Source organism: Megalobrama amblycephala, unplaced genomic scaffold (genome assembly GCF_018812025.1).
Source record: "Megalobrama amblycephala isolate DHTTF-2021 unplaced genomic scaffold, ASM1881202v1 scaffold201, whole genome shotgun sequence".
Classification (NCBI taxonomy): Eukaryota; Metazoa; Chordata; class Actinopteri; order Cypriniformes; family Xenocyprididae; genus Megalobrama; species Megalobrama amblycephala.
In genome coordinates, this window is record NW_025953337.1 from 958540 (window position 1) to 986265 (window position 27726).

The 27726-nt window shown below is 36.6% G+C and overlaps 1 protein-coding gene across 6 annotated transcripts in view; it reads left to right on the top strand.

Moving 5' to 3' along the window:
- Nucleotides 1-27726, top strand: part of svild (supervillin d) — a 162806-nt gene that overhangs the window by 48997 nt on the left and 86083 nt on the right. For 5 of the 6 annotated variants that reach the window (XM_048179492.1, XM_048179490.1, XM_048179491.1 and 2 more), the window contains 2 exons: nucleotides 15039-15546; nucleotides 26706-26740. In XM_048179492.1, the coding sequence (XP_048035449.1) occupies nucleotides 15176-15546; nucleotides 26706-26740 (406 nt within the window). In that variant the 5' untranslated portion in view covers nucleotides 15039-15175. Of the gene's footprint in view, nucleotides 1-14779; nucleotides 14882-15038; nucleotides 15547-26705; nucleotides 26741-27726 lie in introns of those variants that run through there. The other variant, XM_048179493.1, reaches the window with a different exon arrangement.

A 27726-nucleotide genomic window follows, 5' to 3' on the forward strand; every position in this document is an offset into this window, starting at 1 on the left:
CAGATGAATAAGATCAGAATGAACACATTTATTCATTTGAATTAAATATTTTAGTCATTATTCTGCATCATTCTTCATTGAAAATCATTTCACTGAATGCAATTCACAACATTGGTCAAAATTAATAATATTCAAAGCAGTCGAGCTGTCAACGCATTTCTGATTAAGATTACTTAACACATCATTAAATTGCTTTAAGGCAGTTAAGGCGCATTTATTCATCTTTTTAAATACTGGTCTTACAAAAATTAACCATGGTTTTACTACAAGTAAAACCAAAAAAACAATGGCTATAATTAAACCATGGTAACCACAAATCAACCATGGTATTTGTAGTAAAACTGTTAATACAAGCGGTAATCAACCCATGAAAAAAAATATGGTTACTACATTTTTTTTTTCTTTTTTTCCCAATAATAAAACCATGGTTAATTTTCGTAAGAGAGCTCATCAGTCAAATTCATTTTAAAAATGTAAATTCAGGTATGAAATAATATCAGTAAGAGAAAAACACTGTTCATAAAGACGAGCACTGGACTGTGGCAGGTTGGTTGGTTGGGAAAAACATTTATTTATTATTTAGAATGCACATTTAAGGGAAATATATTTATAGGAACATTTCAGCAGGTTGAAGATAAGCGATGTAAACATCCTTCATCCCTCCAGGGGCGCCGCTAGCAATTTTGGGCCCTATGAAAGAATGTGAGGTTGGGGCCCCTACCACACCCATTCCCAAAACCAATTGTTTAGTCAAATTCAAGAAGGTCCATATTTTAAAGCTCTTTCTAACTTGTACTCAGCCTTAAAAGTAACATAGTTCTTGTAATTAACTATAGCATTGGTTACAATAAGGACATAATTACAGGTAAGACCATTTTTTCTTTTTCTTTTTATAGCATTTATGAAAAATAGCAACACAGTTAGAAACTATAGCTACAACATGCCACAGTTGTAATATAAATCTTTATTGAAAAATTATTTCCTTAATATCTATTATAAATTCTACAACTAGTCAAAATGTGCCACAATTAAAACAATGTAATAAATTCTAGTAAATGTGGTCATCATGAGAAGTTTAAAAAGCTTGCAGGATGCTGTTTTCCCCTCTTTTCATCAGTCATTTTAGTGGCTGTTTTAAATCATGTTCGACTTTCTCTGTAGCGTTTTACTATCCTCAATAGAATCCAAATGGGTTGCACATTTTATCATCAGCGTTGCATAGGAGCGGCTCGTGCAAATCTTAAAGGCCCACTGAAGAGTGTTGGAACACGCAGCATTATTCAATGTGTTGACGTAATTTCAACTGAAACAGGAAGACAGGGTGATATATCGAACATCCCCGCACCTTTTTTAAAATGGCCAATAGCATTTCGTTTATGTTACAGCTCGGCCAGAGCCGTTAGACTCTGTAAAAGCTGTTTCCTTCAAATCTCTAACCGTTTCTCCTCCGAATGTCCTTTTATATCGCTTTAATATATAGCATTCTATCAAATTCAAATGGGTCCGATACCTTTTGTGGTCTATGCCGACTCGCGCATATGATTCGCTCTGTGCTCTCATGTCTCTGGACCAGAGCAGACTGTGCTGCTTGCATTGCGGCAGTTCATGTGACACTAACGCGAAAACGGACTTCATTCGTGTCAAAGGAAAGCATGTTTACACTGTCTGAATCATTCTCTATATAGTGCACTATGTTCCATCCACCATGTAGAAACTAGTAAATGTGTGAGCAAGTGACGGATTTCAGCCGCTGCTCCAGCGTCTGTAAGAGTGTACGAGGAGGCGGGACTTCAGATTCTAGAGAGCATTTGAAAGTGTGATGTGATGTCATGAAAATCTGTGATCCATTTTAGCGGAAGTGAGAGTTTTTTAAGTTTTGAATGCTTATATCTCCTAAATGCGAATTTTGTCATTGTTTTGGAACACACCAGCTTATTCATAACATTAAGGCTAACATATTCATATTAAAAGCTAAAAAACTTCAATTTTGATTTCAGGGGGACTTGAACACTTTTGGAGCGCACTGGTGAACGCACTTATGGTGATTCACGCACCACTCATGCAAAATTAAACATTACTGAGTACCGGCCTACTTCGAGCACTGACTGTTACTACTAATAAAACCGATCTCTACGGGCCCCAAAAGTGCGTGGGCCCTTAGAATCATCCTAACTTCAATCGTCCTAGTGGCGCCCCTGCATCCCGCCGTATCAGTGTCATGGGGTTATGCGCAATCTAACTTCCGTTTTCTATAAAACAGATTAGATCACTTCCAATTTCTTTTGTATGTGCTATATGAAAAATTAGCTGTTTTATTCAAGATAACTTAAAAGGAGCTAGCAAAGATGAGCATAACTGATGTCCCCCGCATATGCAGATTGATATTTAAAAGCTTTTTTAATTTTTCTTCTTCACACTAACGTTTAGATATTTAATAGAATAAAACACCTATAACAATGTGAACTAGGTAGATTCGCTGAATACCTTAAGTCCATAGATATGCCTTCAGTTCATACTGCTGTTAACACTTTTTCTGACAAACGGATGCAATCAGACCAGTTTTCTGGTTTGGTCATGTGATGTTCAACATTTTTTCGACATCTATCTCCTTGTCCCGGCCTTCATCCTCCCGTCTCGTGGCGCCAACATCTGGTGCCACAATCGGCAGTACATTCCCACCAATGAGTGCAAGTTGCCTTGTGTGCTTGTTAGAATTAGTAGGTAGTCCATAGTAACTCTACTAAATTTTGCAACCCTCTAACGTGACTCTTATGTTTATATGCATCAGTATGTTTGACTCACTACTAGACAAGTAAGTTGAGAGAGACAACTTTCTCGCGAGTGGGCGTGATTTCAGAGCCGACAGCAGACACGCCCCCAGCGTTTGAGAACAAGATTTGATAACTTATTTCAATTACTTGGTGGTTTTTTTGATCATTCAAATTTGGCTGGATGATTAATAACACATTTTTTCTGTGGTGTGACAAACTCAGAATGCATATTTTAATATTGCTTTACAGGGATTCTAAGGGTAGGGTTTATTTTTCACTACTTCATGTTTTGTAACCAGACCTTGATATATGTCCAGGTAAATACACAATGGCTGGAGCTCAAGGTCCCTGTGATGATGTATTTTCCACAATATTATTATTAGAAATTTGATGTTATAATGTCTTACCATTGCATCAACATACCCTTGATACCATAAAAGCATACTTTAGATATTAAAATATCTCAAAACTCACTCACAATAGAAATAGAGAAAATTTTTGCAAATATCTTTTGTCATGGGAGATTACAGCTCTTCTCAGAATTAAAGCTGCAAGCAGCGATGAAAGGGCCCTCGTACCTGGACTCACCGCCACCCATTGGCCTTAGGAAAAGAGTGAATAGTGGGTGACATGCATGTAAGCGAGTAAATACAGGAGAAATATGGCAAATTAATTGGCAAATATGGCAAAGTAATTTAGACATGCCACACCTCCTGCTGCCAACAGGTGGCGCTTTGACTATTACTGAATATTGCCATGTAGATGTCTTCAAGACAGGACTATTATTAAAGTCCCCCTGTAGTCAATTATTTTATACCTTAAAACTCATCTTTGATCACCAAAATGACATATTTTGAAAAAAATATTCAAGTGAAAAAAATTTCTTCATGCCTTAAAATAGCTTGAATGTCACTCTACAACCTTGCCTCATTTAATATACACGGCTCAATGAATCTGCAAATTAGCCTCACCTCCACTCGCTCATACCAGCTCTGAGAGTCTAGTGTTGCTGTAGTGACGAGCAATTTGTTGTGGATATTGAAGAAAAAAGCTTGCTTCGCATATTCAGTTTAATTTCTGATGCTTAAATTGTGTTTTAAATTATGAATTGGTAAAACGCCTTTGCAAAACAGTCTGAATCCACTTGCATTTGTTTGAACTGCTCTCTCACTAAATCACCTGAAGCGATTTCTCAGTAAAACAGACAGTATTGAGAGAACAAGCAGCCGTTTCCCTCTGTGAATATGTGGTAAATGGATGTTTGACAATTTTGTTGCTTTTTGGAGTTCAGATTTAAAAAACATTCAGATGAAATCCTGCAGGTGCCGTACCTTCTCCATACATGAAATAAATGCACATCCTTGAATGAGCGCGGATTTCCAGCGTATTTACTTGAACTTATCAGGTATGCTAATATCTATGGTTTGATCCATTCCAGAGGCGGCCAAAATCAGAATATTTAATCGACTGAATAGCTCTCTCAGAACTTGGCGTGCGAGGACACACTGACTGACATATGTACACGCTCAGAGCAATATTGTTTTAGCTATGTTTTATAGTATTAAAATATTTCAAAGGATGACAAAATTAACTTTATTGGCTTTACTTCGTCAGCTGTCACTTTACTTTGGCGCAAGCTCCTATGTGCTCTCACACTTTGCACAGCCCTTGTGACGGTTCTGTCATTAATTAATATGAATAATATGATTAGCCTTTTGCTTGACTACGTTATCAAACGGCTAATAATGTGTTGCTAATGTTTCACACACGTTCCTGTTCTTTATCTCAGAGTCAGACAGCTGCCTTCTAACAATCATTATCCTTACAAATGCTTTAAACAACTCAGAACGTCAGTGGAGAAAGGCTTATAGTTCATCATAACATTGTAATAGACTCGCTATATTACTAAATCTACACAATTTTTCATAACAACCGAGTATATACGGGGATAACCTGGCTTCTCTCGAGGCTTTCCTGCTTCAGAGCAGTCATTTCAAACCGCGGGTTTTAGACTGTCTTTGGTTTACAGCGGTTTCAAACATTAAATACTCCGCAATGGTGCTAACTTATGAATTTGCACATGGTTTGTCTAAAAGCATATTAAAAACACTACATATACATATAAACAACATTAAAAACTTGATTTTTCACCACAGGGGGTCTTTAAATATGTGAAGTTTGGAGCAGATTGTATGCTTGAGAACAACAACTTCCTGTTTCGTGGCATTAATCACATACTTTAGCACTTAGCCAAGTGTTGCATGATTTAACATGTTTCTAGTATGTCTGGTACTTCGAGGCATATTTAAATGGTATTTCTGGGAGTGAATTACAGTGTAAAGCATGCCATTTCCTGTTGCCAGCAGGTGGTGTTATGACTAACTGAATAAAGGCAGATGTCTTTAGACCAGGACTCTTATCACACATGTGAAGTTTGGGGCAGATCGGACACTGTATGCCTGAGTTACAACAGCTTCCTCTTTCGTGGTGAAACATCAGACTGCCATGGACACACCCTTCAGCAAAAACTCAAGACCTTCGCAATTTAACATCGCTAAGGTCTTAAGATTAGACTGACCATATATGATGTGGTTCTGGTTAAATCTCTATGAGGAGTTTATCACAATGTGAAACATATCATTTCCTGTTGCCCGTGTAACCACTCTACCCAGTTCTTACTCTGCGCGGGCCTCAAACCTGGGTCTCCGGCATGGGAGTCGGATGCTCTAACGAGGCTAAAGGCTGCAACCCTAGAGTCAGTCGTTAGAGCATCTCTTGAGATCAGAGATGTGAGGTTTACTCGCACAGCTGGCCTCCGTTACACTCACCCCCCTAAACCTCACTCTCATCCAGGTCACGGCACCAGTGTAGCCCCTCTAGTTCGCACCTGCCTGCTCCAAGCAGGACGCAAACCCGGGCCCGTCCGCATGGAAGGTGGGCGCTCTAACAAGGAGGCTAAAGACCGCAGTCTCAAGTGTCGGTCGCTAGAGCATCTCTTGAGATCAAAGGAGTGAGGTTTACTTGCACGGCTACTACTAGCTGGCCTCCGTTACACTCACCCCCCTAAACCTCACTCCCATCCGGGTCACAGCACCAATGTAACCCCTCTACCCAGGTCCTACTCGCCCGCTCCGCACGGGCCTTGAACCTGGGTCTCCGCCGTGGGAGTCAGACGCTCTAAAAAGGAGGCTAAAGTCTGCAACCTTTAGGCCGTGCAGCCTGAATCGGTGCATAGTTAATGATGCCCCAAAATAGGCAGTTAAAAAAATTGATTAAAAAGTTTCATGAGTTTTCAAGCATGTTTAGGCCCTCAAAAATGCGATTCATTTTGGAAAAGAAGAAGAATTGACTGAGCACCATCGGTGCTCGGGCCCTAATGGTGTAATCTCATCTGTGACTCCACTATTACCTTGTTCCTCTTCCCTGTCATTCCACAACCTCCTCCCATGTGTTTTCCTTTGTCCCATGATCATTTCATTATTGCACCTGCAATACTCTTATCTTCATCACCATTAGCCTTGCTCTCTTTTTCACAAACTAATTCTTTCCGTTTCAATTATTGTTTCCCTGTTACATTCATTTTGTTTCTTTCTGCCTTTCTCCCTCTTGTGCTTGCTCTGTGTGGAAGCTATTAAATGTGAGGTACCAGATGTGGCCCATTAACCCCTGTGCCCCGCATCAGGAATCCAGGAGTGCCTTGCTAACTTCTCTTCATGTCCCCAAACCTCCACTAGCACAAACACACCCTCACCAGCTCATAATTCATAGACTTTTATAGCAACATCTGAGCCTCCATCATCCACAGTTGTGTTTACAGACATACACAAGCACACACTGATGCTAAATTGCCTGCTAAGATACCTTTTGCAACAAGCTCGACAGGGCAGAGAATGTAGAGACCAAGAAAAATGCATTAAATTCTCAGAAATATTGATAGAACTGTAATTATTTTATACTTATTAGAGTATCAAAACATTAGCTTGTACAAGATGCTAACTCCAAGCTATATTGAAAACAAATGTGAGTTGCTATGGAGTATTTAGAGTGCCGTAATAATAAATAACTCTTTCAATAAATTATCAGTAAATATATAAATCATTTATGAAATTACACATTTCATATATAGATATTTCCATTGGACATTGATACATACTGTATATAGCCATTTGTTTATTTACTGCTTACTTATTAGCACTTTAAATAAAAAGGTTTATTTATTAACATGGCACTCCAAATTCTCCATAAATTGCTGGCTATGCAGAACATTCCAAATAGACTTTTTTTTTTGCATCTTGCCATGAGCACCACATTTTTAGGGACTGTGTTAAGTTAAAAAACAACTTTCATCTCATGACCCCTTATTCTTTTACCTTCAGATGAACTATGTATATACTCAGTGTTTCCCAACCTTTTTCTTGCCACAGCACAGTTTTGATAAGTAAAAAATCCCACGGCACACCAACTCTAAAATACCAAAATTCCACAAACATGCATTACTTCAAATGGCATAGGCCTATTAAAACTGAATATTATATTAAAAGAATTACTCCCATTTAATGTGAAACTTGACCTTAAGTCAGGTATGAACACAATAACGTCATTATAGGTAGCTAACATATTTACACATCGGACACAACCTCAAATTTTAAAAATAATTAAACAGTGTGTGATCAAAATTGGTATTGTGGTTTTATATATGGTCTGCCACGTGTATGTGTCATTATAATGTTAACATTTTATGAATGATATGTTTTGTCAGTCACTGAACGGCCGCATCTATGTATCAGTAAGTGTATTGCATTACGTTTTCATCAACTTGCCATTTGATAATATTCCACGGCACACCTGACAACCTGTCTGCCATGCAGTGTTAACAAATTTAGCTATTTAGCCATTTTTAAAATTTATTTGGCAACTTTTGAAAGGTGACTCAAACAATAAATAAGGTGCATATTTTCATCTAAATTACACAAAAAGAGGATAACATTGAACAGCTAGCCAGTCAAGCAGCACATCAGGACCCAGAGACCCAGGTGACAAAAAAAGTACACTTCTATTATGTACTTAAAGTGCTCTATTTTCGCGCACTAATTTTGTACTTAATATACTAAAAATTCTTCTTTAGTACTACTTAAGATCATCTTAAGAACATCTAAGTGTACTCAACTGTGCTATTTTGAGACACCATGAAATATGAACTAAAATGTGCTTTTAATATACTATCTCTGTATTTAAAAAATATATTTAGCTACCACTTGTAGTACACTATGGGTTCAAATATACTATAAGTAGTATCTAAATTCCTTTTCCTAATACAGAGATAGTGCATTAAAAGCACATTTTAGTTCATATTTCATGCTGTCTCAAATAGCACAGTTGAGTACACTTGGATGTACACTTAGATGGGGAGAGCTGAAGAAAGATGAAGAACAGTACACACATCATATGTGAATTAAGTCGAAAGTTGCAGTTGTTCGATAATAATTGTTCATTTATGATACAGCATGTTATTAGCTTGTACCTATAATTGTGTACTGGTAAATTATTATATGTTAAGTTGTAACTCTGTGTAACCCTAAAACACAATGCAATGAGTAATTTAAAACACAGGTAAAACACCTGTGAATAATCAATACGGATAATTCCTTCATTTTAATACAGTACATTGTGCCCTATTTTTACAAACTTTTCTTAGAGTGTAGCACACCTAAGACCAGTACACTGCTTAAATAACAATGATTGTGCAAACTTTAGTTTTACTAGTTGCTGCTTTTGCAAAATAAATAAAATGTAATTGTTCAAAAAAATATCTGTTCATAAAGATGTTGTTTATATTTTACAAATAAAATGTTTATATTATTTTTTTATGAAAAAACTCTAACATATTTCAAATCCTATTTTTATGTGGATTCTAGGCAATAGCGCAGTTTTGCGTCATGGTTACGCAATGACAGCACAACGTCATTTAGCAACTTTTAGCAACAAATCAACCTGCCTTTAGCAACTTCCCCTGAAAATTAGTTTGCAACACTGGTGCCATGGCACAGTGGTTGGGAAATACTGGTCTAGCTGTTTTTTAACACAAACATTTGTTCTCTGTGAACGATTCCTTAGTAGGCAGCCTATGCATGCACAGGTTTCAAACCTGTCCTGGAGGACCCCCAGCACTGCACATTTTGTAGTTCTCCCTCATCTTACACCTCTTACAGCTCATCAAGACCTAGGCTGTGTTCGAAATCGCCCCTCTATACCCTTGTTCAGTATTCCCAACATTGCTCCTCTAATATACTGTAGTCCACTTGAAGGAGTGAATGAAAATGAGAGGGTGAATTTGGACACTGAGTTTGCCGAAAGGGTTGCCGCTTTTGCATAGTTTGTGCTTGCTGTTTAATAATCATTTGAAACTTAGCAAACTGACAGTAGTAATGATAAGATTTATCTGGAACTCTGTCATGGAAACTAGCATGTATAAACCTTAATTAAACTATTTAATAATCAATTAAAAAGGTATTTACAGCTGTATGATATTACACTGCAGCCTGTGCAGTGCTGAGGTTTAAAAACCCCTTCAGTAGAGACATCTCTCTCTCTCTCTCTCTCTCTCTCTCTCTCTCTCTCTCCCTGTTTTTCTATAACATTTGAATGGAAAAAAAGGATAGTAACATTTATTTTCTGTGAGATTTTTGTGGAGTTTTGTTTGGGATCAGGATGGCGTCCCTCTCTGATGGGGTAGCGCCACCTGTTTCCCTTCGTCACGGCGTCAGGTGTGTTCCTGTGATCGGTGTGACTGTGGAGGATGTGTTGATGGCTGTTGGAGAGGAGATCGGGTACGAGAATATTGCATCGGCGTCTCGTATGAATAAAGCTGTGGTCATTTTTGTGAAGGAAGAGTTTCAAGTTAGCCGCCTGATAACCAATGGAATTGTGGTAAGTGGAGAATTTGTTTTTGTTTCACCACTTGTTGCGCCAACTACTAGGGCAACTGTATCTAACGTGCCTCCGTTTATTCCGAACGATGAAATTGAGCGAGGGCTTTCACGTTACGGAAAGTTTGCTAGTGCAATAAAAACGCTTCCACTCGGCTGTAAAAATGAAGCGTTAAAACACGTTATGTCTTTTAGAAGACAGGTGTTCATGTTTTTGAATGAACCGAATTTAGACGTGTCCTTTAGAGTGATGTACGAGGGAAAGGCATATATGATTTATGCAAATGCTGGAAGCATGAAATGCTTTGAATGTGGGGATGTTGGTCATAAGAGGCTAACATGCCCACATAAGGCTGGCACTAGTGAGGTAAATGCTGGGCCGAGTGCTGCGGTCGTCATGGCGAATGCCTCAGAGGACACGCTGCCTCCAGTTGTGGAGGAACGTGACACTCAAGTTGTTAATCAGGCTGAAAGCATTACTGATGATAGTCAAAATGAAAATATGGTTGCTGAAACAGAATTAAGAGAAAATGATGTAATGAACGATGTTGTGAGTGACCAGGTATATGAAGAAGTGGCGAGTGCTAACGTTGATGCATCAAAGGGTGAAGAAAGTTGTGACACAGAGATAAAAGATGATGATACGCTTTCTGAGATTTCTGATATGGGATCACAGTTAATGGGAGACGTGTATACTTTACAAGAGATAATTGATTTCCTAGATACGACTTTTGGTAAGACTGTTGATGTGTCAGATTTTTTTCCGGATGCCGAGAAATTCATTGCGACAGTATTGTTGTTGCAAAGAACGGTCAGCTATGAGGTCCTGGATAAGAAAAAGAGGTTTAGATTAAAGAAGATGGTAACAAAACTGCGAAAAGATAAACTTGTTTCTCAAAGACATTCAAATGATTAAATATCACGTGGTGGTTTTTACACTTTGCTGTTTTTTCCTGTCCTTACTCACTCTATATCTCTATTCTTATATGGATGCTTTGAGGGTGGGTTCTCTAAATATTAATGGGGGAAGAGACAGGGGTAAATTAGCAGTGGTTTCAGAATTTCTTAAAATTAAAAAGGTTAATGTTTCTTTTTTACAAGAAACACATACTGATAAGTATAATGAAATTGAATGGGGTATGTGGTGGGAAGGCAAGTTTGTTTTGAGCCATGGGACATATAATAGTGCAGGGGTAGCCATTTTGTTTTCTGCAAAGATGAATGTTAATATTTTAAATGTTGAACAGATTGTTGAAGGTAGATTATTGCTAATAGAAATTGAGTATGATGGAAATATGTTTGTGTTGTTAATGTCTATGCCCCTAATAGTGGTACTGAGCGGCAGGATATTTTTATGAAATTAAGAAATGGTATCCAGAAGTATGATGATAGTGTGTGTCTTGTAATTGGTGGGGACTGGAATTGCACAACAGATTTTACAGTAGACAGAAATGGGGAAGAGCCTCATAGTCAATCAAGTAATACACTGTTAAATGTTATACATGAATATCAATTAATAGATGTATGGAGAACAAGAAATATCAGTGTGAAACGGTATACATGGTTGAAAGTGTGTGACAACAGAATTTGTGGTGCAAGACTGGATCGGTTTTATATGAAAGAAATGTGGAACAATAGAGTCATTGACGCCTGTATTTATCCCAATGGTTTTTCAGACCATCATGTGGTTACTTTGGATTTAAATGTAAAAAAGACACTAAAATCCAATTATTATTGGCATTTGAATGTCAAATTATTGCATGATGTTTATTTCTGTGAAAGTTTTAAAGTGTTTTGGAGTAATTGGAAGTTGAAAAAGTCTTTGCTTGAGAATCTTTGTCAATGGTGGGATGTGGGAAAGGCGAATATAAGATTATTTTGTCAGAATTATGCTTTTAATACATCAAATATGATCAAAACGACAGTAAAAACTTTACAAAAGGATATTGAGTTGTTGGAAAAAAATCTTGTAAATAATAATGAAGGTGATGTGTTAAAAGGAAAAAAACAAGAACTGAATTCTTTTTTACAAGAGCAGGCCAAAGGAGCATTGATAAGGGCAAGATTTTGTACTATCAAAGATATGGATGCTCCAAGTGCTTTCTTTTTTAATCTCGAAAGAAAAAGTGTTAATCAAAAACAAATGTGTCACCTTCGTCGTCAGGATGGATCGGTAACATCAAATCCAGATGAAATGAGGAATTTATCAAGAGACTTTTATAAACAGTTATACAGTGCTGAGAGCTGTGATGCTGAAAGTGTTGATGATTTGCTTAAGGACTTACCTCAGCTCGGGGATGAACAGAAAAAGGCACTGGACAATCTAATCACTTTCAAAGAACTTACAGATGCAATGCGTCAGTTGAATATTGGCCGTTCCCCAGGAATTGATGGACTACCTATAGATTTTTATCAACAGTTTTGGGAAATAATAGGACAAGATTTTTATGAAGTGTTGTTGGACAGTATAAGAAGTGAAACTCTTCCCATAAGTTGTCGTAGAGCAGTTTTATCGCTGCTTCCAAAGAAAGGGGACTTGGGACTTCTCAAAAACTGGAGACCAGTCTCTCTGTTATGCTCAGATTATAAAATTTTTTCCAAATGTTTATCAAATAGACTTAAACACTGTTTAGATTTGTTGGTTCACAATGATCAAACATATTGTATACCTGAAAGATCTATAATGGATAATCTTTTTCTATTAAGGGATATAACTAGCATTAATCAGTTTTATCATGTTGATCTGGGAGTTCTATCTCTAGATCAAGAAAAAGCATTTGATCGGGTTGATCATGCATATCTTTTTAATGTGTTAAAATATTTTGGGTTTGGTGACAGATTTATATCCTATATCCGGTTGTTATATTGTAATGTTTTTGTTTTGGTCAAAGCTGGTGGTGGATTAAGTGAACCAATAACTGTGTCGAGAGGCATTAGACAAGGATGTCCACTTTCTGGGCAATTATACAGTTTGGTTATTGAACCTTTGTTGTGCAGGCTGAGGAGGAATCTCAAAGGAATTGTAATTCCTAATTCAAATGATCATTGTAAAATGTTTTTATCTGCGTATGCAGATGATATAACTGTTTTTATAAAAAGTCAAGAGGATATTACAAACTTAAACCAAACTATTAGAATATATGAAAAAGCCTCTTCTGCTAGAGTTAACTGGTCTAAAAGTGAAGGGTTTATTATTGGTAAATGGGAAGGTATGGGTTTTCCTCAACTTCCGGGTGGGTTGCAGTGGAGACAGGATGGTTTAAAAGCATTAGGAGTTTTTTTGGGGAATGACCAGTTTCAAAAGAAAAATTGGGAGGGTCTGCTGGAGAAGGTGTCTGCTAAATTGTCGAAATGGAAATGGCTATTGCCACAATTGTCCTATAGGGGGAGAGCTCTGGTTATCAATAATCTTGCTGCATCGATGTTGTGGCACAGGACTATTACTATGGAGCCTCCTGAGGAACTTATTTCCATGATTCAGAGGACATTTGTTAATTTTTTCTGGAGTGGACAGCACTGGATCCGTGCAGCTGCACTTTATTTACCAGTTCAAGAGGGTGGTCAAGGCCTGGTGGATGTGAGGAGTCGGATCCGGGCCTTTAGGATACAAGCTGTGCAGAGATTTCTTTATAACAAAGATGTGGTATGGGCCAAAACTGCAAGTGCGTTTTTGAAGCGGGCAGGAGGACTTGGTTTTGATAGACACCTGTTTTTAATGAATCTAGAGGAAGTAAGCCTGTCAGAGCTTCCACCCTTTTATAAATCTATGTTACAGACATGGAGAACTGTTTTTAGAGTGGAGCGGGACATGGGTGATCAAGGACATTGGACTCCAGAGGAACCATTGTTTTTTAACCCAATGATCCAGACTAGACTGTTGTCCTCCATAAGTGTGAGGAGATGTTTGCTGAGGAATGGTGTTCAGAAACTTGGACATCTACTGGATGAGAGGGGTTGGAAATCCATTGAGGCACTTCAAGAGATGACAGGATTAAAGTCTTTGCGTCTTGTTTCAAAGCTGAAAGAAGAAGTCTGTAATGCACTACCAAGCAGTTGCAGGACTTGGATAGGACTGAGACAAACGCAGGACATGAGAACTGGGCAAGGTTTTCCAGAAATAAAAATTTCACCTGTAATAAATGAAGATGATGAAGGTGAAGTTGCAGACTCGATTTTATCTTTCAGGACCCCTCAGCTGGACCTTTTTAAAGATGTGTCTAAGAAAGCAATATACTGCATTACAGTTAAGACCACACATCGAGATTCATTGAAGAGGCAAAAAGCTTCTAGATGGCCAGAACTGTTACAACCAGACTTTCTCGTGCGGGACAGGTGGCGGACCCTGTATAAACCCCCTGTAGAGAAGCGAACTGCTGATCTACAGTGGAGGATTATTCACGGGGCTATAGCTACAGACCGACATGTGGCACACCTGAACCCAGCAGTAGTAGGGGAATGTCGATTTTGTGGGATGCAGGAAGATCTAGAACATTTATTTTTAAGGTGTAGCAGATTAAGAGACCTTTTTAGCTTACTTGAGACCTGGTTTATAAGATTTAATGAGGATTTTTCTGATAAAGTGTTTATTGGGGGAATGAAATACAGTTTTCCAATGAGGAGGAAAATATGTTTACTAAATTATCTTATTGGAACAGCTAAACTGGCAATTTGGAAAACAAGAAAAAACAAAGGCCTACAACTTGCTACAATAGATCCTGAAATGATGTTTAGACGGTTGGTAGAGGGAAGACTGAAAATTGAATTTGCTTATTATAGATTGACAAATAATGTGGTTTTCTTTTGTGATGTATGGTGTCTTAATGAGGTACTATGTACAGTACAAAATGATATGTTTATTGAATTTTTAAAGTATTTGTTATTTTTATTTTTTTAATTATCAATGTAATATGATGTAAGGTTCATAGAGTAATAAAGTGCTTGTTAAACCTCTCTCTCTCTCTCTCTCTCCCTCTCTCCCTCTCTCCCTCCCTCCCTCCCTCTCCCTCTCCCTCTCCCTCTCTTTTTCTCTGGGGCTGTTAAGGGTAATATGAGAATCACAGCAATGTGGGCAGGTGTTAGAGTTCTGTGTGTTTTCTTTCAGCTAGATCACTTCTGTCCTTTGCATGCTTTCATTCAACAGATATAGGCTGACAAAAAAGTGCCTTAGGAAGGATTAGAGTGTAGGTGTGTTAGTGATTGTGCCACTGTTTGTTATTTTTATTTTTATTATTTTTTTTATTCAATCGCATATTTTCATTTTTGTTTTTTCATTCAGTGCTTAAACAAATGCGTTTTTTAAATTTAAGAACAGGCAACTCATTTTGTTTGTCTCTCTCAACAGTGGAATGGTATCGGCAGACTCGTTGTCCACTAGGAAGTGAGCAAGAACGCCCACTGTCACCATCAGTCATTGGAGCTGTGGACTCTTCCACATTGTAGCTTATATCACAGACAAAGGACGTGTAACTGAAGTGAGAGATGATGGATGCTCTAGATTCTTTGCAAGGCTCATCTCTGGAATCCAAAGCTGAACGTATCGCCCGCTACAAGGCCGAGAGAAGGCGGGAGCTGTCTGAACGGTATGCCAACTTGGAGGAACGTTCATCCATATACACACGGAAGGAAAGACATCGGGAAACCACAGACACCTCAGATACAGTGCCCAGCTCTGAGCAGAAGAAGAAAGATGTTTCCTCTGGACTGAGTCAGTACAATAAAGATAACGCTGCTCTGAGCGAGCAAGAAGACAGGAGCAATTTTGAGGGAAAGGCCAAAACAGATGCCATACCATCCTCTAACATCTTCGTTAGTCACAGCAACAAAGTAACAAAGTCACACCAGTGTCACAGGTGAGCTTGAGTCTCAAGGTAATATCGTACAATGCTAGACATTGGCCATTTAGAGACTATAACACAGATCTCATGTTTCACTGTTCAGTAAATTCAGACTGAGGGCAGCATTTAGATGTTGAGAACTGAATAGTCAGGGAGATTGAGCCGTGCAGAGGTCTACGCCAGGACACATCCTGCTGTTTTGACATCTGAGATTTTTGTTTTGGTTTAAACTTACAGAAACTCTGTCAACATGGAGTGTTTTTCATTTCTGGGCAATTACAAACATAGATATAACCAAACGTGCGGGGGTTGGATAGGCAGCATTATTCCGCCAGTTTGGAATGTTCTTGTATGGAGAACAGGGTAGAACTTTCTCTTCCTTGTTTGGTGCTAATTCTCTATATCAGTGGGTCTCAAACTGTGGTTCCAAGTGATCTGTGAGTTGATTGATTAAATCCACGATGAAAAAAATACAATTTTTTTTTTTTTTTTTTTTTTTTTAATAAAGCAACTAATAAATGTATTCATTAAAATAAGTATTTGTTAGCATTATATTATATTATATTATATTATCCGATCACGTATCGGAAATCGGGCCCGATTGTGGTTTCAGACTTAATACGTTACCTCCCGAAGGACTCGTGTATATATATATATATATATATATATATATATATATGTAATATTATTTTATAATTGTAATGAAATAAGAACTGTCAAAATTGTGGATCTGTAATGTAAAGCTATTTCAAGATGTAGGATAAAAATGAATGTCCAGATTTGTGGTTTTAGGTGGTTCACAATTTTAGTTTTACTGTTGTATTTCTGGTCAATACTGATGTATGATGTGCTAGGCATCCATAAGAAATGTTTTGTATCTTTAAGATGAAAATGCATATTTCAAAAGACATTTTTTGAGATATTTCTAACCTGTAAGTCATGATACAAGCAATTCTTTATATACTGGCCACCACCCTGTTTCCCTTATCCGATTTGTTTAAAGTTCTGTGATGCAGTCGCTTGATTTTTTTTTTTTTTTTTTTTAGAGACTAACAAACATGCCAAATTTACTAATTACCTTCTCAACGATTAAAATTGATAGCGTAAACATGAGAGTGGCATGTTGACATTTGTTCATTCTCAGACTTAGCTATTACATGTCAAACCAGCCTGTCTTGTCCTAGCATGTCTCTGTTTAGTCTTTAGTTGTCTGCATTGTAAAGGTCAATGTTTTATCTGGTTCATGTAGGCTTGTGTTAAAGTGAAAGTAAACCTGAACGTGACGTTGAATATCACTGACAACGGCCAAAGCGGATGTGATTTATGAGGTGACGCCATGGTAGCCTTTAGCTTTAGCCCATAGCTGACCACATGATATTCTGTCTTGTGTCTGCTGAAATTGAGCCTAATTTAACCCCAAAGGTTTTTTTTTTCCCCTCACTGCTACATTGCTCTGTACAGTGACAGCTAGTAATCAACTAAATGTTACAGCTTGTCTAGCAAAAAGAGAAAGAAAATAAAGTGAAATACACAAGGCGAAAGTCGTTAAAGAGTGAGTGGTAATCTTTGACACGATCAAAGAGGTATTATCTTCTAATTTGCAGTACCGTGGAAATCTTTACTCCCAGTCAAAAGTTTTAAATCTTTTTACTTGATCCTAATTACTTTTTAATCTACAATTATGCTATTTTGTTTCAAAACTGAATTTGAATGGATGGGTAGGAGCAGATAATAAAGGAAAATCAGCCAACAACTATCCAGCACCAGCATCCATGTAAACTTAGTCAATACAGTTTAAAAAGCATCCAAGGATGCACAATATTCAGAAGGAGTAGATGTGTCCAGACTTTTGACCATTGTTAAGTTAACAGAAAACATCTGTTTTGTGTTTATATAAACAAATGCAGCCATGTTGGACTGATAATCTGACACAATACCTTGAGGTAAAGGTATTAAAGTTAAAGTTAAAAATACAGTTTTGGATTGTTTGAAAATTTTGGAGTTGCAAAGCTCAGACTGACCAGTTGTAAAGTTCAATTAAAAATATGAGAGATACTAAATGAGAAGAATCTCTTTAAAATGGATCCTAATAGAGAGGTGCTACAGCCGTGACTAGTAGGGGTTGGAAGGAAGCAACATATAACTGGATTAGGTGTACCTGTGTAATTCTGTTCTCTGAAAACTCATCCAGCATGTCTAACAAGGTTCAGCTGCAGGCTGCTGTAATATCAAGGTCATTCTTTATGAATGGATGAGTTGGGTCATGCTGTGGTTCAAACCCATACCTACTCTTTCATCAAATGTTCACATTTCCTCTGCTCTCTCCAATCAATTTGTTTTCTTCTATTCCTACTTTTATTGTTTGACCTTTCCAAACCTCCTATTCCATCTTTTTTCCTTTATTTCTTCCTCTGTTTCCTTTGGCCAGAATTAGTGCATCCAAGTTCTTTGAGCTCTCTCATGGTCAGGTTCAGGGTCATGGTTGGACGTGCTTTGGACGGATGTTCAGAACATTTCTTGGGTAAAGGATAGTTCTTGCCCATCTAGAAACTGTCTTCAGCCAATCAGCATTGAGGAGAGTCAGTGTAGCTAGAAAGGATAGTTCACCCAAAAATCAAAATGTTGTCATTGTTTACTCATGTTGTTTCAAAACTGTACTGTATGCTGTATTTTGTCCCTATGGAACACAATAGGACTGGAGCAGTTCATGGTGATCGTGAGCTGTCAAGGTCCAAAAAGAATATATTTTGTATATATTATGTAAACATAAAATTGAATAACTTTATATTTGGTCTGATTCTCACACACTTATAATGACCCCCTCAGAATGTTATTCAAATGCACAATGTGGTCATTACGAACTTATGAAAATATCTACAGTATTTCACAATTTTTCAAAGTTGTTTTTTTCACTGTAATAATAACAGCAATATGGCTTTGAAAAGGACATGAGTGTGAAAATTATGACCTTTTTTTTTTTTTTTTGGGTGAACTATTCCTTCTAAACTTTACACCAAGACCAAGACTAAACATGTCATTACAATCTAAGATATTTGCAAACAATGGGCCTGATTACACCTGGTCATTTCATGTGTTTATACTCCTCGGATAGCTATCTGATTTATCAAAACAATTTCATTTACAGTTGTCCATATAAATGTGTTTACGCAAAACGGATATAAATCCGATCTTCGGTTCCCGCGCTATATGCAGGTTAATGGAGTTCACGTCACCAAAAGCAACAAATATGAGCTGCATTTTATTGACCATCTGCTAATTTCAAAATAAAAGGCCACAATAGGAGAGAGCGTGGCAACAGCACTGGTAAGATAATTTAGTCTCATTACTTTAACTAAAGATAATTTTTTTTTTTTGAGCGTGTACGACTTTGTTTCATATGCGGCAGTTTGCGAGATACTAAGCAGTAGCACCGCTGTCATATTTGGCTATAGGATGTTATTTTGCCTATAACATGCTCTCTCATACGTTTATTTTTTAGTATTTTTAAAAGGAGTCAAATTTACATGTGTGGTTTCAACGACCAGATGCATTTAGAGCTGTTCAGTTTTGACTGGAATGCGTCCCAGAACACCTCCTGAAGTTTAGATCCATCTCAAATGCGTTTCGGATCGTATCCGATCAGAGAAAATGCATGAAGTGACCAGGTGTAAACAGGCCCAATATGTTTGCACCAAGTATTTCCTTTTTTTTTTTTTTTTTTTTTTGTAGCCTAAATTTCTAGAAAAACTTTGTATACCTACATTAAACTAGCCTCATATTAATAATAATAATAATAATAATAGTACCAGTAAAAACAATAATAATAATTGTAAAATAGTTCATATTTGGTGGGATGTTCATCAATGTGGACGTTGTGTAAATATCCCTTTAAATTTGTCATGTGGTGCAGGTATGACATCACTTTGTAGGCCAAAACGCGGAAGCGAGTTAGCATTTTAGCACTTCCGGTTCCATCGTGCCGAAGTCAATGGGTTTTTTGGATGGGATTTTGGTTAAAGTCCGTGTGAACCGGAAGTTGCAAACGACTTTTCTCCAGTGCTGTGACGTATTTCCAAGTGAAACGGAATATTGAATAGAGGGCAGAGTTTTACTTTAGCACTCCTCCTCCTCTCCATCTCTCGCTCATAGCAGACTAACGGTCGGAGGGGAGTGTGGTCCGTGTACGTTTTGATAGTTTGTTTTCCAATTTGAAATGAAATACGCAGAAACGAGAAAACGGTCGTTCCCCGTTTTTTCGTTTGTTAAAAAAAAACGGAAAAACGAGATTTTGACTCGATTTTCGTTTTTTCGGGTCACGGATAGAAAACGGAAACACGACTTCAAAACTCGTTTTCCACATGTGGGCGGTAATTTCACGCCCCTTTCAGCCGATTGGTCAATCAAATCTGAGCCAGTGATGTCATCTTCAGTTCGTTCAACAAAATAACAGTCCTCTGTCACTATATCAGTAGATGTCATAAATCGTCTTTCTTCTGTGCAACCTAACGCGTATTTCACAGAAATATGTATGCACAGATAAAAAAAAAATGTTTAAAAAAACCTACAGTAAATTTACTTAAGTCTGTTTTTAAACTCATTTTGTTTTTAAAATGTAAATGCCTCTACATCTGTTATCAAGCGCATGACATCCTTTGGGCTACTACCACTGATCAATAGGCTATATATAATGATAGACTATTCTCTATTATAGATCAGTGGCTACTGCACTCTTTTTTTTCTTATTTTAATGTTTTGTTTACATTTTATACATTTAAATTCAATCATTTAGCAGACGCATTCCTTGCAGTAGGCTATAGAGTAGACTATGCAGTCATATTAGAAAATAGGCTATCCACTAGGTGGCGCACATGATCACGATAACCTCCGTGCTGGGTTTCGTCTTTTTTATAGTCTATGGTTTCGTCGAAAGTCGATGGCGATCCTTTGCCCCGCAGTAGATATTTTCATATTTTCAGTGTTATTCATGCACAGCAATACTAATGCGCTGTGAAGTCATCGATTAAAAAAAAATTAAGAGCAGCTTCTTAACACAAAATAGTTGTTGTTGGTGGTGTGTGTGTTACATTTGTTTTCACGATATGTAGCCTATGGACAAAGAGACAAATATGAAATATAATAAATATAGGCTAATAAAACTGTTATTCCTATTTGACATGTGACAACACCTAATAACGGTATCACCGTCGGGGGGCTTTTTAGTTTTCCTTAGCTTATAAATGGCCATGCATATTTTATCTCTTAAATTAAACATAGCCCTAGAACTTTTATGAACACAGTGAACATTATTATATATGTCACAGTTTACTTGCTATCCTCACTTTTTCTGTCTTTCCCTCCTTTCTTTGTTTATTTTACGAGCAATGTTTTGTTTTTATTGTGAGTGTACAAAAATAATAGGCCTATTTAACCCTTCACAGATTCGAATGGTGTTACATACAGGGTTCTAAATTAACTTTTTTTTATCACCAGCCAATGTGGCTGGTAACTTTCTAAAGTTACCAGCCAATCAGAATTTCCACTAGCCAAATTTTTTTTCCCATTGAAAATAAGAGAAATTATGACACTGAACGCATTTGATCATTTTATCAACATTGTTGACATGAAAAACACATATAAAGTACAATGCATACAACAAAATAAATATGCACAAAGTGGAAACATTTCATCTATCTATCATTTGAATCACATCATGGTCCTTTACTGCCTCAACTTTAAAATTATTAGTTCCCACCACGAAATTGCTCGTTTTGTTTCTTCTTTCACGTACATGCTAAGGTGACCAGATTTCTGAAATGGACATTTCCTATTTGAGTAGTCAAAATATCACAGAAATCTCATTTGTTATTAACTATCAATAAAAAACGAGGAAAAAAAAACAAAAAACTATAACTTTGTTAACCAAGCCTAACTTAAAAAAAAGTATTACACTATTTTGAAAAATTACATTACAACATTAAAACAACATAAATCTAAGATAAGATAAATAAAATGGCATTTAACAAATATTTATATAATATTAAATATATTTAACATTTATTATTGAATTTAATATTTTCATTTTCATGAGCTGTTTATAGGCTACTGTACAGAAATGACAAACTCATTTTAAGCACTAAGTAAGTTGCAAGTGTATTAATATTTTATTATAATTGTTTTATTTATTCATATCTGAGTGTACCTTCACCTCAGTTAAGACGTGTGTGGAAATTGCTGCTTTGTGACTGAGGACGTTTAAATAGTCCAGAACAATCCCGCACCTTGTTTAAGCTCTTTTATAAAACACATAACCGTATTACTTTAATTTAACATGAATAGTATGTTACTACCTTAAAAGATGAAACCAATAGCGATGTTTCTTTTGATAACTGATGATAATGGCGCTCTGCTCTGGTCCAGGTTACGTTCTTCATGAATTAGCGGCGCGCATGTAGCTGCACAGCCCCCTCTGTTGTTGAATATAATCACTACACGATTGCTCCAATAACCAACAGGCTGCTGTATGTTGGTCGGGCTTTTTTTGCAATGTATTTGCGGGTTATTTTGAACGAGCTATAAAACGGGGGCATCACCAGCCAAACTGGCTAGTAAGTTTTTTTTTTTTTGTTAATTTAGAACCCTGGTTACATATATTTGACCATAAATGTTTGAGTATTTAAAGTTGTTTCCGCTTTTATAAGAAAATTCATGTGAACGCGTCGGCGCCTCACGCGCACATCAGTTTTAGTAACTTGACATCGTAGCCTGTTAACTGTCAAAATAACATACATTCAACCAAATACATAAAAAGTTATACTGCTCATTTTAAGTAGTCTGTGTACAATAAAAGCGTTTAAATAATAAATAAATATAGTTTAGCCTCCAAATCATGAATACTGAAACATTTGGATTTGTGTCAAATTAGAGAGGTAGCCTAGGTTATAACGCCGGTTTCTGTTTCAGTTCAGCTTTAAATGAATTCGTTTTGGCTTAACATTTAATATATTATTTTTGTCATAACTGAAATAGCTATGTAGTGGTTAATCTGTGCTTTTCACGGCAGAGGACTGTTATTTTGTTGAACGAACTGAAGATGACGTCACTGGCTCAGATTTGATTGACCAATCGGCTGAAAGGGGCGTGTAATGACCGCCCACATGTGGAAAACGAGTTTTGAAGTCGTGTTTCCATTTTCTATCCGTGACCCGAAAAAACGAAAATCGAGTCAAAATCTCGTTTTCCTTTTTTTTTTTTCTTTTTTTCTTTTTTTTTTTTAACAAACGAAAAAACGGGAAACGACAAATTGTTTTGATAAATCAGATAGCTATCCGAGGAGTATAAACACATGAAATGACCAGGTGTAATCAGGCCCATTGTTTGCAAATATCTTAGATTGTTTTATCATTTCTGCGTATTTCATTTCAAATTGGAAAACAAACTATCAAAACGTACACGGACCAAGTGATTTAAGCGATTTCAACCCAATCTGTCAAACTGATGTCATTAGAGAAGGGGCACCATTGCAGAGGGGAGGAGCATTTTCAGATTTGAATTAAATATTAGGAAGCCAAACAATTTTTTTGTGTGGATTGACTTGCACGGATTAATTGTTCACCACAAAACTAGCAATTTGAGCTAACAAAATAAATAAGGTCAATTTTGATTTCATGTGTACTTTAAATGGCTGAAATAAGGTCTGTGGTGAACACAAGACACTTTCAAGTTCAAGACACTTTGCCGTTTTATTCTACGACATAAAATACATTAGTATTACCCCACTCGTGAGGTTTTTTTTTTTTTTAAGCTGTTATGTGTCTTGGAAAAGGTGGTTGCTAACAAGTGGCTAAATGGGACTACAGAGGCTGTCAGCAATATTAAACGTCATCACAACAAACAGGTGAGCTCAGTCTGCTTTTACAGCCTCATTATGCTCATAATTGTGCTCTCATAATCTAGTCTAACTCAAACGTTCTGGGAAAATGTTTTTTGATAAAAACTGAAAGAGTTGTAGGAAACTTAGTGATGGTGACGTTGAAGTCGAGCGACCGTGATGAAGTTCGTTTTAGCCTACCTTTACTTCTGGCGACTGCATTTATGCTTCAAATTTCATAAAAGTTCTGTCATTCTGTCAAAATTATCTTGATGGACAAAACGTGTAAGTATCATAAACCTTTGTTGATCACAGAGCTTTTTTTTGTTGTTGCAATAATCCAAAAGCCTAGGAAAAAATCTTATTGGGATTTTGTCGAGGGAACCAGTGTGATGCTAACTGCCGGTTGGCCTACAAAGTGACGTCATACCTGCACCACTCTATTTAGAAGTGTTTCCCCCAGTGGGGTGTGTCTTAGACATTTATGCCATGTTTCCCCTCTAGCAGTAACTGTACACTCCAAACCAGTGTTAATTTCGTTGACGAATAATTTTCGTCAACAACGTTTTTACACGGAAGAAAACGAGACGAAAATGATAGAGAGGGACGAGTTGGGAAGATATCCAGTCAAAACTGCTGTCCTGTGTGGAAGATGGGCACATTTGAAGTGTAACGTGCTGATCTAACCGCGGGAAAATATATAGGCTCGTCTAGCAGCACTTCAGACTGCCTAGCAATTAATGAATAGCCCACGTTTATGCCAATTGATTGCTTATAAACTGATAATACTGATGAATTATGACAATGTTTACTACATGATGTTTATATGGTAATATGTTTTAGACGGTTGTCAGAATGCATATTTTTATCCCCCCCTTATGAGTAGCCTGCTACTACAATAGGCTACAGTGCAGGCTGCAGACATTTCAGAATAAGAGTCACGGTGTATTTCGGGATAGTTTATAATTATTTTTTTCCTGGTCACTATTGTTATTTTGTTTAGCTACACAATAAACTGTATTTGATTTAGTTTCTATTTAATTCATAGTAAACTACTGTATCTTCTGTCACAGGAAGGAAAGACTAAGAACATTTGACACATTAGTCAATATATTTTACAAGTAATAAGGGTTATTATAGTTAACTAAAACTAAAACCATTAAAAATCTTCATTACTTGAAATAAACTTGAACTTCATTACTTGAACTTGAAAGATATTCTCTAAAATCTTATGATATTTAGTTGACTAAAACTAGACTAAAACTAAAACAATTTCCAATGACTAAAACTAAATGGCATTTTAGTCATACTATCAAAATTTGCTGTCAAATTTATCACTGCTCTAAACACAGAAAGCATTTTGTCTGTTTCTCAGAAATGTCAGTTGTTTGAGCATTGACTCATTGTAACACAACCTTTAGTGAACTCTCATAGGGGAAAGAAAACTCTAGTAGTTTTCTTGGCTCATTTCATGGCTCTTTGTGTTTGCCTTGGGTGTAGATAAGCCTCTACCCATATGTGTTGTCTGATAAAAACATGTTTTTTCCTGTTAGTTGTGGTTTTATAATGATCTATTTTGAACACGATTGTGCTGTTATTTCTTGAACTTCTAACATTAAGTGGAACACTTAGCAGTTTCTATTCCTGTGTTAACAAGCTTCCTTTATGTAAATTTATATACATACACTTTTTAAAAAAAGTCAATAGGCTTTAGTTACTTCACAGCCATTAATCACAGGGTCCCTACGAAGTGTTCACTGCCTCCTATTCACTGATATTGGTTGACAAAATATGTTCATTTAGAACCCTCTGCAATATCTATCAAACACTTGAGTTGCAAATATTTGAGAAGTTTAAGGTATGATATGATAATAAGGTATGACATAATATACGGTAAATAAATATAAATTACCTTACATTTATGTCATATTAGATGTCTTTTATCTTATTTAACCATAATATTATACAGTAGTTGCATTGTAATTGTTGCGTCTTGCGCAGTGTACAAACCATACATGGGAATAATTAAACTTAATAATAATGCCTGCACCTCAACTCCTTTTTCACCACCTTAATTTACTTCAAACATTGATGGTTTAAAAGGCACAAAACTCATGATTTCATCTTAGATAGGTGCCGTTCTCCAATTTATTTGTTTTTCACAGATTAAATTATCTAAATATGGAAGTGCCATGATAGCCATGATGCATGCATGACTGTAAAGAAAATTAGAATGACCTTACGGTCTGGTTTCATAGACAGGGTTTAGATTAAGCCAGGATTAGGCCTTAGTTTAATTAGGACATTTAAAGGGTCATGAATTGAGAAATCAACTTTTTCCTTGAGCTTTTGATATAAGAGGTCATCGTACTATAAGAATATCCTGTAAGATTCAGAGCAAAAAACTTCCTTGTTACGCCAATAAAAGCTTTTATTGACACCATGCCCATTGAATGACTGATCCTGGAATGTGCCTGTCATAGAAATGTGAAACATAGAAATGGAAATCAACGCAGATGAAATCAACACCTACTTCATCATTGCAATGTTAGTCCCGCCTAGGGGTATATTAGTGAAATGAGGAGGAGAGAGTAGCGATACAGGATAAGAATAACATTACCTTTCAAAGTAATGTTCATGTTACACAATGAGAATCTCAGTTGAGCTTTATTTATTTGCATTCTCGAATTCACTGTTGATTCTTTGGTAAATCGATCGGTGCATTTCGGTGCAGGCTTTGTAAACAGACTTTTACGATATGGACTCGACAGTAATGCAACAACATGTAAGTAACTGTGTTAACTCTAACGCTTGATCTGATATGTAATGATTCATGTACAGTCAGATGTTCTTTGTCTATGTGTCAGAGTAAATCAAACCAGTGACTACGATCAACTTCACATTGTCTCTCTTAGTAGGATGAAAATAATCTGTTATTTAAACTGTGACTAAATTATATAAAGAAGCTTTCAGTTAAAACAGCTCAAACATGCATTTTAGTCCGGGACTCATTTTGTCTTTGAAACCGGGGGTATAAGTTCTTGATTGGCGTGTTGTTAGTCTTTGCAGTGCTTGAGTAATGTTTTACCGATGTGCAGCGCAAATCACGTGTAATGTGTTCTTTCTCATGCTTTTATCTAGCACCAAGTTCCCATTCTTATCTGCCTTAAACGGGGCAATAGAAATGCCGTGAAGAGCGGCAAAGTTGGGAGTAGGGTTTCAGGTGAAGCTGTGTCATCTTTTGTTTCCTTGCCATATATTAATTCATAAGCTCATTAGTCTTTGCCTTTCTCTCTCTCACACACAGTCCACTGGAAGCAGAGGAAGCCCAGAAGCAACAGGGTAAGTCTCTTTTCCTTTCATTGACTTCAATGAGCCCCTTTGTGAAACACAAAGTTCCTTTCTCTTGCCTCAGTTGTTCCACACTCTCCCTTTTTAAAAGAGCAGAGATACAGTGATGTACTCACATACAGCTGGAGAAAATCTAGTGAAACTCACAAACAGCCTCATACACAGATGTGCACATATATACAGCCCTTCTGGTCCACTGAGTAGACCCAGACCCCGAGTGGCCTGTACACCACAATCTGGATTTTTTATTTATTTATTTTTTAGGAAAGTGAGTTTCTTTGTTTAACACATTTGTCTACACTGTATGATTTCTAGTATGTTGAGTCACATTTGATTTTGTTATGTGTCATTTGTTTGCAGTTTAGATGTCTCGTTTCTTATGGAAGAATTCTAGTTTTGTCTTGTCACTTGTTTACAATATGGATGATGTTAGCTGGCCAAATACAATAAATGAAGGATGCACAATATATCTGCATCACATTGTTACCTGTTATTATTTGATCTCAGTAATATTTTTTTTAATTGTTACTGGAAAATATTAGACATACACTACCTTTCAAAGGTTGGGGGTCAATACATTTTTTGTTTATTTATGAAAGAAGTCTATTATGCTCATGGGCTGCATTTATTTGATCAAAAATACAATAAAATAGTAATATTCTGAAATATTTTTACAAATGTCAAATTAAAATTGTACAAAATACAAATTGTTAAATTACAATAATGAATTTCAATTTTAATATATTTTCAAATGTAATTTATTTCTGTGTTAGCAAAGCTGAATTTTCAGCAGTCTTTATTCAGGTCTTTGGTGTCATGTGATTTCTCAGAAATCATTCTAATATGTTGATTTTTATGCTTAAGAAACATTTTTCATTTTTAATATTCAAACCTGAGATTTTATTATCATAAAATATAATATTATATATTATATAATATTATATTAAGATTTTTTGTGGAAACTGTGGTGTATCCTT